General features: G+C 48.0%; 1 protein-coding gene across 1 annotated transcript; it reads right to left on the reverse strand.

Annotated features, from left to right (window-relative positions):
* Positions 1-829: 829 nt before the first annotated feature.
* On the reverse strand, positions 830-10,561 carry CACNG1 (calcium voltage-gated channel auxiliary subunit gamma 1). Its single transcript, XM_069799337.1, has 4 exons — positions 10,321-10,561; positions 4,210-4,284; positions 1,924-2,061; positions 830-1,173 (listed from the first exon to the last, which is right to left on the reverse strand). Exons 1-4 carry the CDS (start codon positions 10,559-10,561, stop codon positions 947-949), a joined length of 681 nt encoding a protein of 226 aa, XP_069655438.1. The 3' UTR covers positions 830-946.
* Between the last annotated feature and the right edge of the window lie 3,551 nt (positions 10,562-14,112).

The raw sequence follows: 14,112 nt of genomic DNA on the forward strand, positions 1-14,112 counted from the left end.
AAATGTAGTTTTATATACACGTATGCAGTGAGCAAAGTGCGATATTCTTAAAAAGCCCATTCACAAGGAACAAATGAGAACTCTGTACAGTAAATACCATCCAGAATTACACTCTCATTCTGGACCTAGCAGAATTTGATGCGCCAGGTGATTCATCCATCAAAATAATTTTCCAGAAAATCATGGTACTGGAAGATTATGCTTTTTATTGAAGGAAAACGTCGCTCTTAATGTTCAGTACTTCTTGGCTTTGCCATCGAAGTTTAAGCAGAACAAAACCAATGTATCTTGTGGGTTTTTCGTGCTTAATTCTAAAGAATGGAACTGCAGGGTATAAAATTGTAGGAGAAATTTTTATCCCAATGCTAGGCAAAATTGTTTTGTTTTTTTTTTTGTTGGTCTTTCCACCCCCCCAAATTTTAACAGTTTAATAGAATAGCATAAGGATCTCCAACTTAGTTCAGAGTGGTGAGCTAACCCTTCTTAGGGAGGAAGGGGAGTACAGCATGAATGGGGAAACAGACTTCCCACAGAGCTAAAATTTCTCACTGTCTCTCTCTGACCAAGTGAGGTGTAAAAGCCTGATACCCCTCACGGATCTACACCCAACATCATCTCCCTAAGCGAGCTGTCTTTGTGGCACGAGCTGTCTCACACACAGATTTTCCCCAAACTGCATCAGCACAGGGCATCCCCAAATTGGCACAGAGCAGTGCCATTCATCCACGACCCGCGCTGGTACTAAATGCTCCTTCTGCTTTCTTAAAAAAAAAACAAGAGGGGGAAAAAAAAACACAAAAAAACCCCAATAATTACAATTGAACATGCCTTGGTTCAGTAATGACTTTGTTAATGGAGTGCACATTGTATAGTGAGACCCAGACATTTTACAAAATACAAATCTTTTCAGAAGGCTTTCTGGATTTTTTCATGGGTGCTGGGAACATCAGTGCTCCGGTTCTGCATCCATGCAGGTCTCCCAGGGGTTCTGGGGGAAGCGAGGCAGCGCAATCAGGAGGAGGGTGATGCCGCAGATGAAGAGCAGGACGAAGGAGGCGCAGGCACAGGCGAAGGACCAGGAGTAACTGTACTCAATCCAGACTGTCTCCTTGCTGTCAATCATCCTCTTCACAGATTGTCTCATGACTTCAACAGAAATGATGATGCAGAGACCTGGAGGAGATAGGAGCAGTGGGTTGAATAACCACCTGTCAATTTTTCATCCTTAATTAACCACCTCATCTGTCTTTTTTGCATACAGGAATTGCAGTGATATTCACAGGTGAGTCACTGACTTCGATGTGTGAAGGAACCAACGCTCGCAGCTGCTTAGAGCTCTGCTCTACCGCAGGCCGTCCAAGTCAGCCGGTGACTTGTTGAGTGTGATCTTTTAGGCAGGCTTGGATGGGAAACTCAAAGTGGCGGAGGAATAATTGCATTCCCTAGGGAGCTTTTCCAAAGGTTGAGTAAGCTTTTTGTTGAGGTGACAATTTGCACCTCTGTCTTTCAGTCACTGTGATATGTCAAGGTATTACGAGCTCGTGTAAAAATGCGGTCTTCATGGTTTTGGGAGACAGCAGTGTGTTTTGGGCCTGGATCAGCTGTTTCTTTGGTTTGAGTCTTAATAAATGAGACAGAATAGTGTATATACCTGGCTTAGACTGGGGCTGGCACTGAATATGCTAGAAATGCCCCTTTTAAATGTATTTGGAGAAAACATGGACAAGCTGCTGGGTAATGCGTGCTAAGCAGGACATGTTCAGCTGGAGCACCACATAGGGACTTGCAGTCTGACTGTGGCTAGGAAGAAAACTCCACTTTCGGGGCATTTTTAGAAGTGTCTCCATCCTCCCAGGCTCTATCTAAGTTTCTCTGCTTTGTCCCATGAATTGAGTGCAAGTATGTGAGCACCGAGCCTCCTACCTGCGAAGGTGTAGAACATGGATGCTGGCTTCAGCAGATAGTCCATCTTCTTCCTGAAGGATAAGAGGACGCAGATTGTTCCGATGATTGCAAAGCCAACGCTGAAGATGGCAATGGCTGCAGCTGAAATGCTGTATTCTGCCAAAGCAAAACAAACACCAAAAAATGCAAATGTATGCAAATTTTGAGCGTGCTCCCATCAGGCGACTTTGCAGTAGGTCACCCCGAGAAATATGTATCCTCCTCGCTGCTGTGGAGAGGTGGCTTTGGTGAATTGAGTACTTCCCTCAAATAAAAGCAGTGGCAAGTATTGGCCATGTACCTTTTGAACGCAAAGGGTATAAAACCAGAGCAGGAGGAGGGAACGCTTTCTGAACGCTTACAGAAAGAGCAAATGGCACCTCTGTTGGTCAGATGAAGCTCTAGGCTGGAGTGGTTTTAGCTCTGCTGCATCGATGTTATTGTTGAAGCCTTACTGGGCTCCACACTCTCGTTTCTTCCATCAGTCCACACTCAGCTCTCAGAGTAAATGGACAGCTCTAGGCTATTTTTATTCCACGTCTGTGTTGCAGAGCCCCGACAAGGCCCCCGTGCATGGTGCCGATGTTGTAGCGATGCAGAAAGACATCTGTATGCTCCATAGGGCTCAAAATCTGAGCAGGCAAAGCAGGCAGGAGGCCAGAGGTGAAGTGTTTGCATAGTACTTTTTTTTTTTTTCTTCTTTTTTTTTTTGTTTAAGACAATGATTTCCAGCTCTGTGAAAACCCAGCTTCTTCAGGGCATAGGATTAAACCCTCCATAAAATGTTGTGGTTTTTGCTAAGCCAGCTAAGATGTGTGCTGGACACTTCCCCCAGCTGAAGCACACTTCAGTGCCTGAATGGAGGGGAAAAATTGCTAATTGAATAATTCAGGCCTTCATTTACATATTGCATTCGTTTTCAGATTAGTTTAATATTTAACACATGTAGCCATGCGTGAACATCATAGTGCCTGATGATATTTGCCTTTCAAGCCATTTAAAAAAAAATATCTCCCAGGCAAAATCATGAAGAATTTTTTTGCCTGTTACTAATTAGCTCCCATCAAAATGTAGCTATTTCTGCGAAAGGGAACAGTAGATCAGTCTTTGTTCTCATTGCTTTTCATACCACTGTTTTATTATAATTTCCTTAATTATGTTTCCTTAATAATGTTTCCCTTTACTATGTGCTGGAACTGCCTGAAAGTTTGTTTCAATGTAAAATCTTTTGCTGGGGCTTAAGCTTTTTCTTTTGCTTCAAAGAAAAGAAATTCTTCCTGATTTTTTTTCTGAAATGACGAAGGCGTTATTGGGTCCATTTTTAAGATCAGATGGCTGGATCTGGTAGTATAAATGAGCAAAAGCAGGTAGTTCAGATATATGCTCTTCTAGCCACTTAAAATTCCCAGTCTTTTCTGTCTTAGGAAACTGCTCTTTTAGAAAACTTGTGTGCAGGGTTTTCCACCATTATAATTTCCATGGGAAGCAAAGCAGATTGTTTAATATGTGTAATGTAATCATTGGTTCACTTACTCTACAGCAAAATATGTTGTGTGGCAAACTAGAAAGGAATTTGTCCTTAATAAGAGGATGAGAAAGAGAGGGGAGCACATTAGATGAGTGTTAAAAATATTTGGCTTTATCAGGGACTTCTTAGAAACATGGAATTTGTCTGTGAAAGAGTGTTTTCAAAAATCCATGCTTTGTAAACGCTGTGTGTGTGTCTTTGTAGGATCTCTGTTCCTTCCTTCCATTGATCACTCTGCTCTTTACATGACTTTCATATAAAATCAATATGAAGCATAAAATTCCTAATGGTCTTCACAGAGTCTCTGTACTTCTTTTCAGGGTCAAGACTCTGCTTGGGGTAGGATTTATTAATTTAGATTTTATTAATGTCTTTTTCCTTTGATGGCAAAGGCTCAGTGTGTCGCGGATAGTGCCAATGTTGTAAAGTAATTTTTAGGCTGAAAAGACTTTTTGCAGTTTTCATGTGCATTGACATTGTTATATATTTGTGGGACAACTTTAAGTAAAATCACACTTATGAGTGTGATCGTATATAAAAATTATTCCTCCCAGGAAGCTGGCATTTGACCTTGTTCAGAGCATTTTTTTTTACATTTTTCACAGCTGGTAGTATCCAATAGAAATTCCTCTACTGCTTTCAGTGGCACCAGGTTTGAACCCGCATTTTGGGAACGCCTTTCCCTTAGATCTTGTATGCGCCTCAGTTAGGAAAATATTTTTCAGGATCATTCTTACCTTTCTGGGTGGTTACTTCAAATATCTCCGAGCTCTGTCCCGGAGTGAAGTGCTTGAAGTAGGAGCAGTTGTGTTCTGAAAGAGAAAAGGAAATTTCATTTTGTGTGCTTGGAAACTTCTGATAAAATGTAGTAAAACTGAATTTGCTTTTTATTGATGTATCAAATTTGCAATGATTTTAAGGTTCCCTACTCTTGGTGATACCGAGAAATTGGAGTTGGATCTGTTTTATTTGGGAGCAGGCGAGTGGCAGGAACATGCCAAGGCCACCGGCTCCAGCACGGACGAGGCTGAAGCCCCCCCGATACCTTTTGCGGGCTGCTCCCTCCAAGAGCTTTGCGCGCTGATTGCTCATCTATCAAAAATACGAATTACAGATCATTTCTCTCATTCTGTCTTTGGCCGTCGCACGTGTCTGCCTCTCCGTGTAGCTGTATCTCCTGGCGATGAGACCCGCCGTGCCCGCAGCTGGGCTGGCATCTCGGCTCGCCTCCCCTCGCCACCGCCAACCCGCTCCGTAGCGGCGTCGGCCGTAAGAGGGTCGCCGCTCCTGGGGCGAGCTTGGACTCCAAAAAGGGAGGATGGAGTGTCCGCATCCACCTTCTCCTGGCTCTTCCCTCCTCCAGCTCGCAGACCCCTGCGTGGCAGCGGCTGGTGGTGGGGAGCAGCCGTGGGGATGTTTGCTGCGTGGGGAGGGGGTGTCACCACGCTACGGGGGGGTCCGAGAGATGAGGCTGCTGGAACGCAGCAAAGCACGTGGTGTTTTGCTACGACAGGGACGCTAAGGGCCTTTTTTTGGCTGTCGGTAAAAAAAGGCAAAAGCTATCGGAAGCCGCAAACAGTTGTCCAGGGAAGGGAAGGCTGAACAAAGCCATTCGCGGCAAGGGCAAAGAGGCTCTCACGCAACCTGGCTTTACCGAATTTCACTCCCATCAGACCGGTCGATTAAGTTAATTTGATAAGACAGCATAGCTAGATAGCAGGGACTTTATGAAGTTCCTCTGTCTGGATTTAAAGTGAGCACGCTGCCAGGTACATGGGGTATTTATAGAGTGGTTATGAAGTGAACAGGGATCAAGATCGTGGGGCAGGGGGATACTGGGAGGAGGGAAGTTTTAGCTGAGTCTCTCGATGGCCACGATATCGTTTCATACTCAGCCTAGTGGGAGTCAGCCAGCGAAACGATGTCATTGCTCTCAATAGCTACAGAGGAGGCTTTCAGCCTCAGCATCTCAGCAGGATGGGGAAGGGTCTGGTGAGGACCTGCTGACTCGAAGCTTTGGGCAGCAGCAGGGTTAGGGTGGAAGGTGTTCTCGCTATTTATAACTGATTTAATTGAGGGTTTGAAGGGGCGCGGAGCTGGGAGAACAGTTGCTCGCCAGGAATTTGGCTGGAAGGGTGCAATTGCAGAGACGCGTCGAGCAGCGCCAGCTCTGATTGCGCTATTCTGCTGAACCGGGCTGGAGAGGACACGCTCAGCGCCTGCCCAGCACCCCTCCTGCATCCCAGGTTGGACTCCCATCAGACCGGGAAATCGTGCCAAGATTGCACAAAATACAGGCACTGCCCGCAGCAAGGGGCCACGTGGTTAACACCAGCATCTCTCGTCCATTAAGTAACGGAGTTTTAGCACCAGTTTGCAGGAGATGCTGGGAGAAAAGTCTGGGAGGACTTTGTGGTCCTCTCCAGCATCCAGGCTGGGACAGGCTGCCCCAGTGCAGGTCCCGGGGGAAAAGCCCGAGCCAGGTCCCAGGTGCAGGACCATGCAGGCTGCACTGAGGGTTTCTGCACGCTGTGCATTTTGGTGGTTATTTACAGCATTAATTTCTAGGGGCAAGAAGGTACCAGCGTACTGTGTGTTACCTGTTGGTTCTTGTGGGTTTTTTTTCCTGTTATGTAAATGGCAGATGTTGGAGTTACTGATTCGAGGAGGATTTATTTTCTGTCTCCCAGGAGATAGGCAATTGTAAAGCAGCGTTTTTGGGCCCGTTAGTGGAAGATTCCTTTGAGACTGTCTTATCTACTTAATTTTATAAGCTGGCTTTTATTTCATCTGCAGCTTCTCCTTGCTGGAGACTAGGCTAATGTTCAGCTCTGGCATCTTCTGACCTGTTCTTTATTATCCTTGCAAACGACTGGAGGAAACATTTGAACTCAGACCTCTATGAGTGAAATAACATATTTTGAACCCCAGATAGGAGGCTGTGTGCCTCTGCCAGCGACCGAGTGGTGGCCGAGGCTGAGCATCGTGTCTGGTGATCCCAGTTTGGGGATCCTTTGGCTCCTGTGCTAAAGGGGAGGGAGACAGGATGAAACTGGGACGCTTTATTTTGGATTGTTTGGTTTGGCTTTTAATTAATTCTCTGAAAAGCCTGAACTCAAAGGAGTCCCCAGGCATGTTGACTGTACAAAGCCCCAGGTGAAGCCATCTGGACATGGTGTGATGGGGGACACAGCACAGCTTCGTGTCCATTGCAGGTGAACCAAACCAGCCCGGTCCACCCTCCGGTCCGTGAAGGCTCATCACAAGGGGAACGCACAAAACCTTCTTTTAGAGATGGACTTGTCTGCAGGAAAAGTGCTGCCTCTGTGTCTTGTGGCTTATAGCAAAGCTTTGCCAAGGTATGATGAATGGGGTTATCACAGAAGTGGGTTAGCTCTAGGGGAGATGTTTTTGGCAAATGCATTTATTGCTGAAAAATACAACTAGATTGTTTTTGGTGAAATGATAGATTGTTTTAAAGATGCTTCAGTGCTCTGCTGAGCTGGGAATATCTGTTTCAACAAGGCTCCGTGTTATTCAAGAGAACTGAGGCACTTCAATACCTCTCTGGTGCCATCATGAATAAGAGAAAAGCCCATTTGTGTCACACCACATTTACATAATGGATAGGATTTAAAATGGGGTTTATAATGGATGAAAACTGTGTGGTAATCCTTGTTTCTCTCCACCCCTGATTGCATTATCTCTGCCACGAGGTCACCTCAGCGTGCTGATGGGAACGGTCCAGGGGCTTTGTGCATTACGGCTCGTGTGAACTTCAGGGTTGTAACGTGGTTTATCACGCGGTGTCCTCCCTCTTCCAGGTCACCAACATTTACAGCCCTCATGGTCCCTTTCCTTCAAACCCACCATTCCTGGATGACTGCTCTGCGGGGGGCAAACGGGCCAATTCATCTTTCCTCTATCCGTGCGGAGCCAACCTCTCCTGCCGCTCACTGCCACAGGGCTGGATCCCGTCGGAAGCGCAATCCCATCGGACTACGGTTGAACCTTGGAGGTCTGCAATGTGGAGACCTCGTGGGGGAAGAAAGGGCAAGAAAGGCCACGAGAGGTTCGGGCCATGCCGAGTTTTGAGGTGGCAGCTGTCACCCGTGAGTGTTGGGGTGACAGGCTGGGAGGAAGGGGCTGGAGCCCACCTTGCTCTTGAATCTAGCATGTGGGGTTTTGTGGCAGGCTGGATGGTTAGAAAAAAACCTGGATTCTGCTTGAGTTAAGTTTGGGAGGCAGGACTTGCTGCTGAGATTAGAGGAGGTGTTCAGGTGAGGGCTGAGCGGTGGAGGGGGCCAGACCTTGGGCTCCGACCGGGCCGGCGAGCCAGGGAAAAACCTTTGACACCCACGGAGTTTTGGAGACGGTGTCTCCAAACAATTTAATTTCATACCGGTCTTGCAGAGTGAGTCTCTTGTACAAGACAGCCCTGCTGATAACCCGTTTGCTCGAGCACTTTTCCTCTCCGCTTGCCTGAACTCAGGTTCCCATATTTACAAGGACCTCTTTAACCCGCCGGCAGCACGCGCAGGCTGTAGAGCATCCCTGCTGCTGCTGCCCAGCGTGCCGGCACACGAGAGCACAGTTTGTAGGGCAGCACCTACGCTGGAGTTACTGGCAGCGAAGGCGAACTCAGTTTACAGCTGGTAGTAAACTGCCCCGGTGCCCACTGACCACAGCTACAAAAGTCTCAGTATTAATCTGAATTTGCCTGGTTTTAACAGCCATTTCCCTGATCTTTTTATTTCTTACAGCAGGATGCTGAACCCTTTCCAATTTGTCAACATTCTCGGAAGAGCACTGTAAAATTTTAAAGCTCTGCCTAAATCACAGTCCTGCTTTGTGGACTGCGAGCCAAGTCATCCTCCCCATTTTGCCCTGTGCTGAGCTCAAAACCTAATAAATAATGTTAATCGTGCCATCCATTTCCTCCTCAGGGAGTGACTGGTAAATGGTTATTAATGCAGTGATAAATTCTTATGTTTCTTTTCCAGTCCTGGCAGTAATGTCTGGTTATGTCTCATGATTTTCAGGAAAACCAGTGCCCACATCTGCTCTTTTACTGCATGTTTGTTCATTCACATTTTCTCGACTGCTGCAGGTTTCACAACCCTGGTGTTTCCCTGCCGACATCTCTTACCAGAAGTGTGAAATCAATCTAACGCGAGCCGTGTGGACGCAGCATCGTTCAGCAGCCCGGATCCGCAGGGGCCGCGCTCTCCCCCCTCCGACCCATGCTGTGTTCCCCGCATCAGTAAGACAGGGATTAATATTATAACCCAGGTGCAAATTTCACCCTTTGAAACCTCGGATGCTGATTCCGACACAGGATGTCATCCAAATTCCCAAATATCTTTAAAAACTGGAAAACCACCTCCAGGGTGGGGCGGGTGGCTCAGCCCCTCCATCACCACCCAGTTATTTGCTGTGCCCGCCAGAACAGCAACGCTGGGACATGATTCAATGCCCGTGCAAGCACATGCTGATGTCTGTCAAAGATAGTAGCTGCTTTCATGCTGCCCTGCCTGCGAATCTGCTTTTTGCAGACAGCTGGATATTTATGACTTTTATATTTACCCCACGGTTGTGCAATTTTGGGTGTTTATCCACCAATTTCTATTGTTTTTCATTTTGTGGGAGTTTTCCTCTGCGTGCGAGGAAAGGCGTACAGTGAGGAATATATTTCTAGGCTCGTAAGTACCTTCATGAGAGACATTAAGTCTACAGATGACACACTCCCAAATTTGGTTAGAGGCAGATCCAAACGCTGAGGCTGAGCTCCTCTCTTCAGAACATGTAATTTGGCCAAAGTGATAAAGAATTGCGGTAACACAGGGAATACACAGTAAGCCCAGGCAGCAAGATTTTTCACAGGAAAATTTCAAATATGTGTTAACATATATATTTCATTTCAAGCAGCGAGCCTAACGTGAAGGCAATCCTGTTATTTCTGTTCTGGAAAGCATCCAGTACCCTATGAGCCTTCTAAAAAAGCAGCGGAGCTCAGTCACGGAGGGAGGGTATTAGTGCATATGGCGCGAATGTTGCTGACTTTGCGATCAGCAAAAACATAATGAGCTCCTTTTACCATGGGAATGTAACGGTCTTCCCGGAAAGCAGCCGTGCCCGCTCCCCTGTTGCCCTCCCTATCGATTGCACCGGCGGAGCCCGTGGTGGAGACGTGTGTGGGACCAGGCAGCCTCTGCCGAGAGGTGAGGAGGCTCAGTAAGTTGTTGAGAAATTGCTTCAAACTCAGTTTATGACTTTTTTTTTTTTTTTGGAAGTTGGCAAGGCATACTGCAGGTCCCTGTTCCTCCCTGCCCTGAGGAACGGTTGTTACTGAAATAGCTTGGAGATAACCTAATGCCAGCCGTGAACAGGCTGTTCCTTCATAGCTAGCTGGATCTTTAGGACTTCCAGATCCAGCTATGTATTCTGGACCCATAAATCCTCTTTCTTGCCTGCTGCCGTCAGCGTGCCCTCGTGCTGAGGGACCCTTGGCTGATGCCAGCAAAACCTCCTCCATCCCAATTTCCCTCTGCGATTGCCACCGTGTCCGATCCTCCTCCCCTTCTCCCTGCCACCGTCGTTGTTGCGCTGGAGACTCCAATATGGTCACAAACAGACGTGCAAGGCAACACAGTGCACGCTTACAGCAAGAGAGGTCACAACGAGGCGTGTTTGCAAACCAGCATGAAAACAGCCCCATGCAGCCCAAATTAAGTGCCACGGGAACGCGGACCCTGTTTTTCCTTCTGCCACGTCCTGCAACGTCCTAAGCAAAGCCTGGCGTGACCCCCTGGTGCTTTCTCCCGTGCATCGGTGGGGTGGTCACCTACCTCCTGGCAGGCTTATCGGCCCACAGCCCTTCTCTTTGGGACCTTGCTCCCGCATAAAAATCCGCTTTGTACAGAGCCGCCATAGCCCGAAATGAGCCGCTTCGCAGGTGGCGTTATATTCCTCCACTTTGGGGCTCAGCACGGCCCAGTGGTCAGTCACTACGGCTGCAAACAGGAGCGAGACGCCAACCAGGATCACGGAGAACGTCAGCCGGACCTTCAGGGGTTTGCTCTCGTCCATCCCGCTCCAGACCGGCGCTCCTGGCGGAGCACAGCGGGTGATTCGCGAGGTCTCTCGAAATCCTGGCGCATCTGAACGTCGGCAAATGTCAGCTCCGCGCCGCCCGGGGAGAGCGGGGCGGCCGCAGACAGCTGCTGGGCTGTGTCAGCCGTAGCGTAGCGAGGAGGCTATTAATGCACGTAACGAGAGCAGAGCCTGGCAGAGCTCAGCTTTCTGCCCCATCCCACCCGGTTTGGTCTGGATTCCCACGAGCCGAGCGAGCGGGCGCTTGCCCAGAGTCGCTCCAGCTGCCGTTCAAAGGCTGTAATCTCTTGACTCGCGGCATGCCCAGAAATAGGCATTAATAGGGTGATTAACTTTTCAGCGAGGTTATAAAAACATCTGTGTTTATAATAGCGCCGGGCCTGAGTTCAGTCTGATCCTAAATAGTTTAATAGCCCCGGAGCCCGCAAACTGCACGCCTACGCCTTCAGCTTGCGGTGGCCCCTGCGAGGAGTGCAGAGCTGGACGTCCCTCCAGAACTGAGCGCCGTGGTAAAACGAGCAAGCTTAATTATTTTATTGTTTATTTTTAATATAATTATTTCAACTGACCTGAAGTATTCTGAGTAGTCAGGGTTTGGGTTGGGTTTTTTTTTTTTTGGCCTCGTGCCTGTTTTTTCTAATGCAAAACCTCTCGAGTGCTCGCTTGCTTTCCCACCATCCAGGCTTGCCTCGATGCGTACAGTAACTCCAGCACCCACTCGGCACATCCTTTCCTTCTTTCAGAAGTGACTTTTGTCGCCCTGAACCCGGATTGCTGGAGCTGGGGCCAACCTCTCTCCTTCCCTTTGATATTTCAGCTGATCGTAAAGTTAATTTGATGATAATGTCAATGCAGAGGCCACTATGGAGATGACATTACAATTGCGATGTCAAACTGAGGAGGATGACAATACCTGAATGTCAAAAGAATGGTTAAAAAAATGCCAGTGGAAAGCTGCAAATATCATGTTATCATGTCAAGATAATGTCAAAGCTACTCCAGTCCTGTTTTATGAATACCCCAATTTGATGTCAAAATAGAGGTGCAGAGGTGTCAGCTCAAATTAATGAGGACAATCTGAAGCAAGGAGTTAAGGTGAAAGGGGAGTGTGGGAAAGGGAGAGAAAATACAGAATAAGTTAAAAAATATTGATCCGAAATAACTGTAATTGAAATGTGACTTAAAGGGGTTGACATTACTCTGCTTGATGTGTGACAGGGCTGGCTTAGACACCCCTGGGGAGCAGGGTGACATGTCTGAACCCGGTACAGCAGCTGGTGCCCCAGTCCCGCTGGGGAGGTGGGAGCTCTGGGAAAGAGCGAAGGTACGTGGTACAAAATGAGAGGGGAAGGGGACTGGGAAGGGCACTGGGGAAATGGGGCAAGGCAGGGACCGGAGGCCACGGGCACATCCGAAGGAAGCTGCTCGTAGCCTTGCGTAGGACTGCGATGTGCCATGTTGGGGCTGGGAGAAATATTAGAGGCTTACATTTAAACCAGAACCAAGAGTTCTTGTGAAAGCGGAAAAACCTGAAGGGAACAGACCTTAAACCAGAAGAGGAATGCATTAAAAATGTAATGCCTTTTCTTTTGAACTAGTCTCTTGTTAAATTTCTCTAGACGTCAGTCGATCTTAGGAGCTGCATCCTGACTTCGCTTCCTTGATGCTACAAACTCCACAGGTCCTCCGCAAGTTGGGCAGAGGAAAGGGAATGTGACTTTGCAAATACGGGCACAAAGCAAGGTTCTGCATGCTGAGGAAGCAAGGGCTAATGATCATGCTTTAGACTAATTACAACCTACAAGGACTGCAGGGGTGGGAACCCCTTAGTATTTTTGTTGGTGTTTGTGTGTCTTCCCAGTGTTGGCAAGAATCATGCTTTTTGTTCTCATTTAGGTCCTCTGATCTGACTAAGTTCCTCAGGGTTTGGTTTGGTTTTGAGTTTCCTCATAATATCTAGGAAACAACTAAAGCGAAATCAGAAGGGAAAAATTCTTCCTTCCCTCCCTTCCCCTGCAGAGCGGAGCTGGGAGCGTGAACGAGCTTTGACGAGCTTCAGCGTGAGTGGCAGCAGCTTGCCAGGAGACTGAAAACTCACATTACTGCAGCTGAGGTGAAACATTGTCCCCAGTCCCCAAAAAGTGACCTAGAGCCACCGTTCCAAGGGAAAAGAAACTATTTTGTGGGGTTATTGCTCCCCATGGGCTCTGTGGCTTTGCTACATGAGCTGATGTAGCCGCATCGCAAGGATGCTCCTGCCTCCTCCTCCCCCCAGCGCAGGCTCGGTGTGTTTTTGGGGACTGCTGGCAGGTATTTGGTGATCACCGCTTGCGGCCCCTGCAACCGCCGTGGCGAGAGCCAAAAGGCTCCTCTGGCCATGGGCTGAGCCTCTGTCCCCAACCGGGGAACTTCTGTCTCAGTGTGGAGGCGAACTTGCCCTCACTGGGGGGCTGGTGGGCATCGATGAGCTGCACCCAAATGACAAATGCAGAAGCAAAACTGGTTTCTGGAGGAGCAAAGGACTAAGGGAACCCCACAAAGTTTTCTGCACATCCAGAAGACCACGATACCTAATCCTCTAGGAATGGTTCCTGCAGTCTCCCTGTGTCAGCTGGCAAGTATTCACATTTAAAAATCAATATCACATGAAATATAAACAGACTATTAATGAGGACCTGTTGGGAAGCAGGGAGGGTTGTAATTAGTTGCACTTTAGCAGCAGTGAGTAAGAGACACAATTATGTTTCTCTACTGGAGAAAATGCTGAAAGAGGTGTCTCAAGACCAACTATTGCATTATTTTTTCCCTAGCAGAGGCATTGGCTTGGCTCTGCTCCCCAGCACTTGCACTTTTCTGTATTTCTTCCAGACCAGCCTCAGTATTTACCACAACCAGATTAACCAAATTCTGTGGTTCCCTTCTTGCAGAACGATGTTCTGTAGAAGACCCTTCCCAGGTGAGAATAACCCAGAGCAGAGGAGATCGTGCCTGGTCTCCTCGCAGCTCAAATGCATCTTCAGCAAACAGCTTTCTTCAAATGAGAGCTCCTGAGCAATATTCAAGCTCCTGAGCCCGCATTGCCCCAGTGTGGTGAGACCACCGTGGTCATGGTCAGCTCTGCATAGCTGATACCTGGGAGTACTGCCAACGGCACCCTCCAAAAGCTCCCTAATTCTGGGGCTGAAATCCTGCCATCACTGAATGCAAGAGCAAAACGTGCATGCATGTTTTGGTTGGATTTTTTAAAATTTTTTTTTTCATAGGATCCCATGGGCATGAAGAAAGAGATGCGATCCCGCACCTCTGGACACAGCCCAGCCTTTTCACGGCAGCAGCCCCATGGAGCGCAGGCAGGGCTGGCCATCCCCGCCACTGCCCGCACGTCTGAGCCACAGCTTCGTTCTCTTAAAATACCCGACGGCCGTGCCGGGTGTGCCATCTCGGTAAGCGATCCCTTCAGTTCTGCTGAAGGAAAGCGGTGGCGGCTGTAAGATGAGCCGTTTTGCAGACAGGTGCAGAGCACTCTT

This window comes from Haliaeetus albicilla, chromosome 12 (assembly GCF_947461875.1).
Source record: "Haliaeetus albicilla chromosome 12, bHalAlb1.1, whole genome shotgun sequence".
Classification (NCBI taxonomy): Eukaryota; Metazoa; Chordata; class Aves; order Accipitriformes; family Accipitridae; genus Haliaeetus; species Haliaeetus albicilla.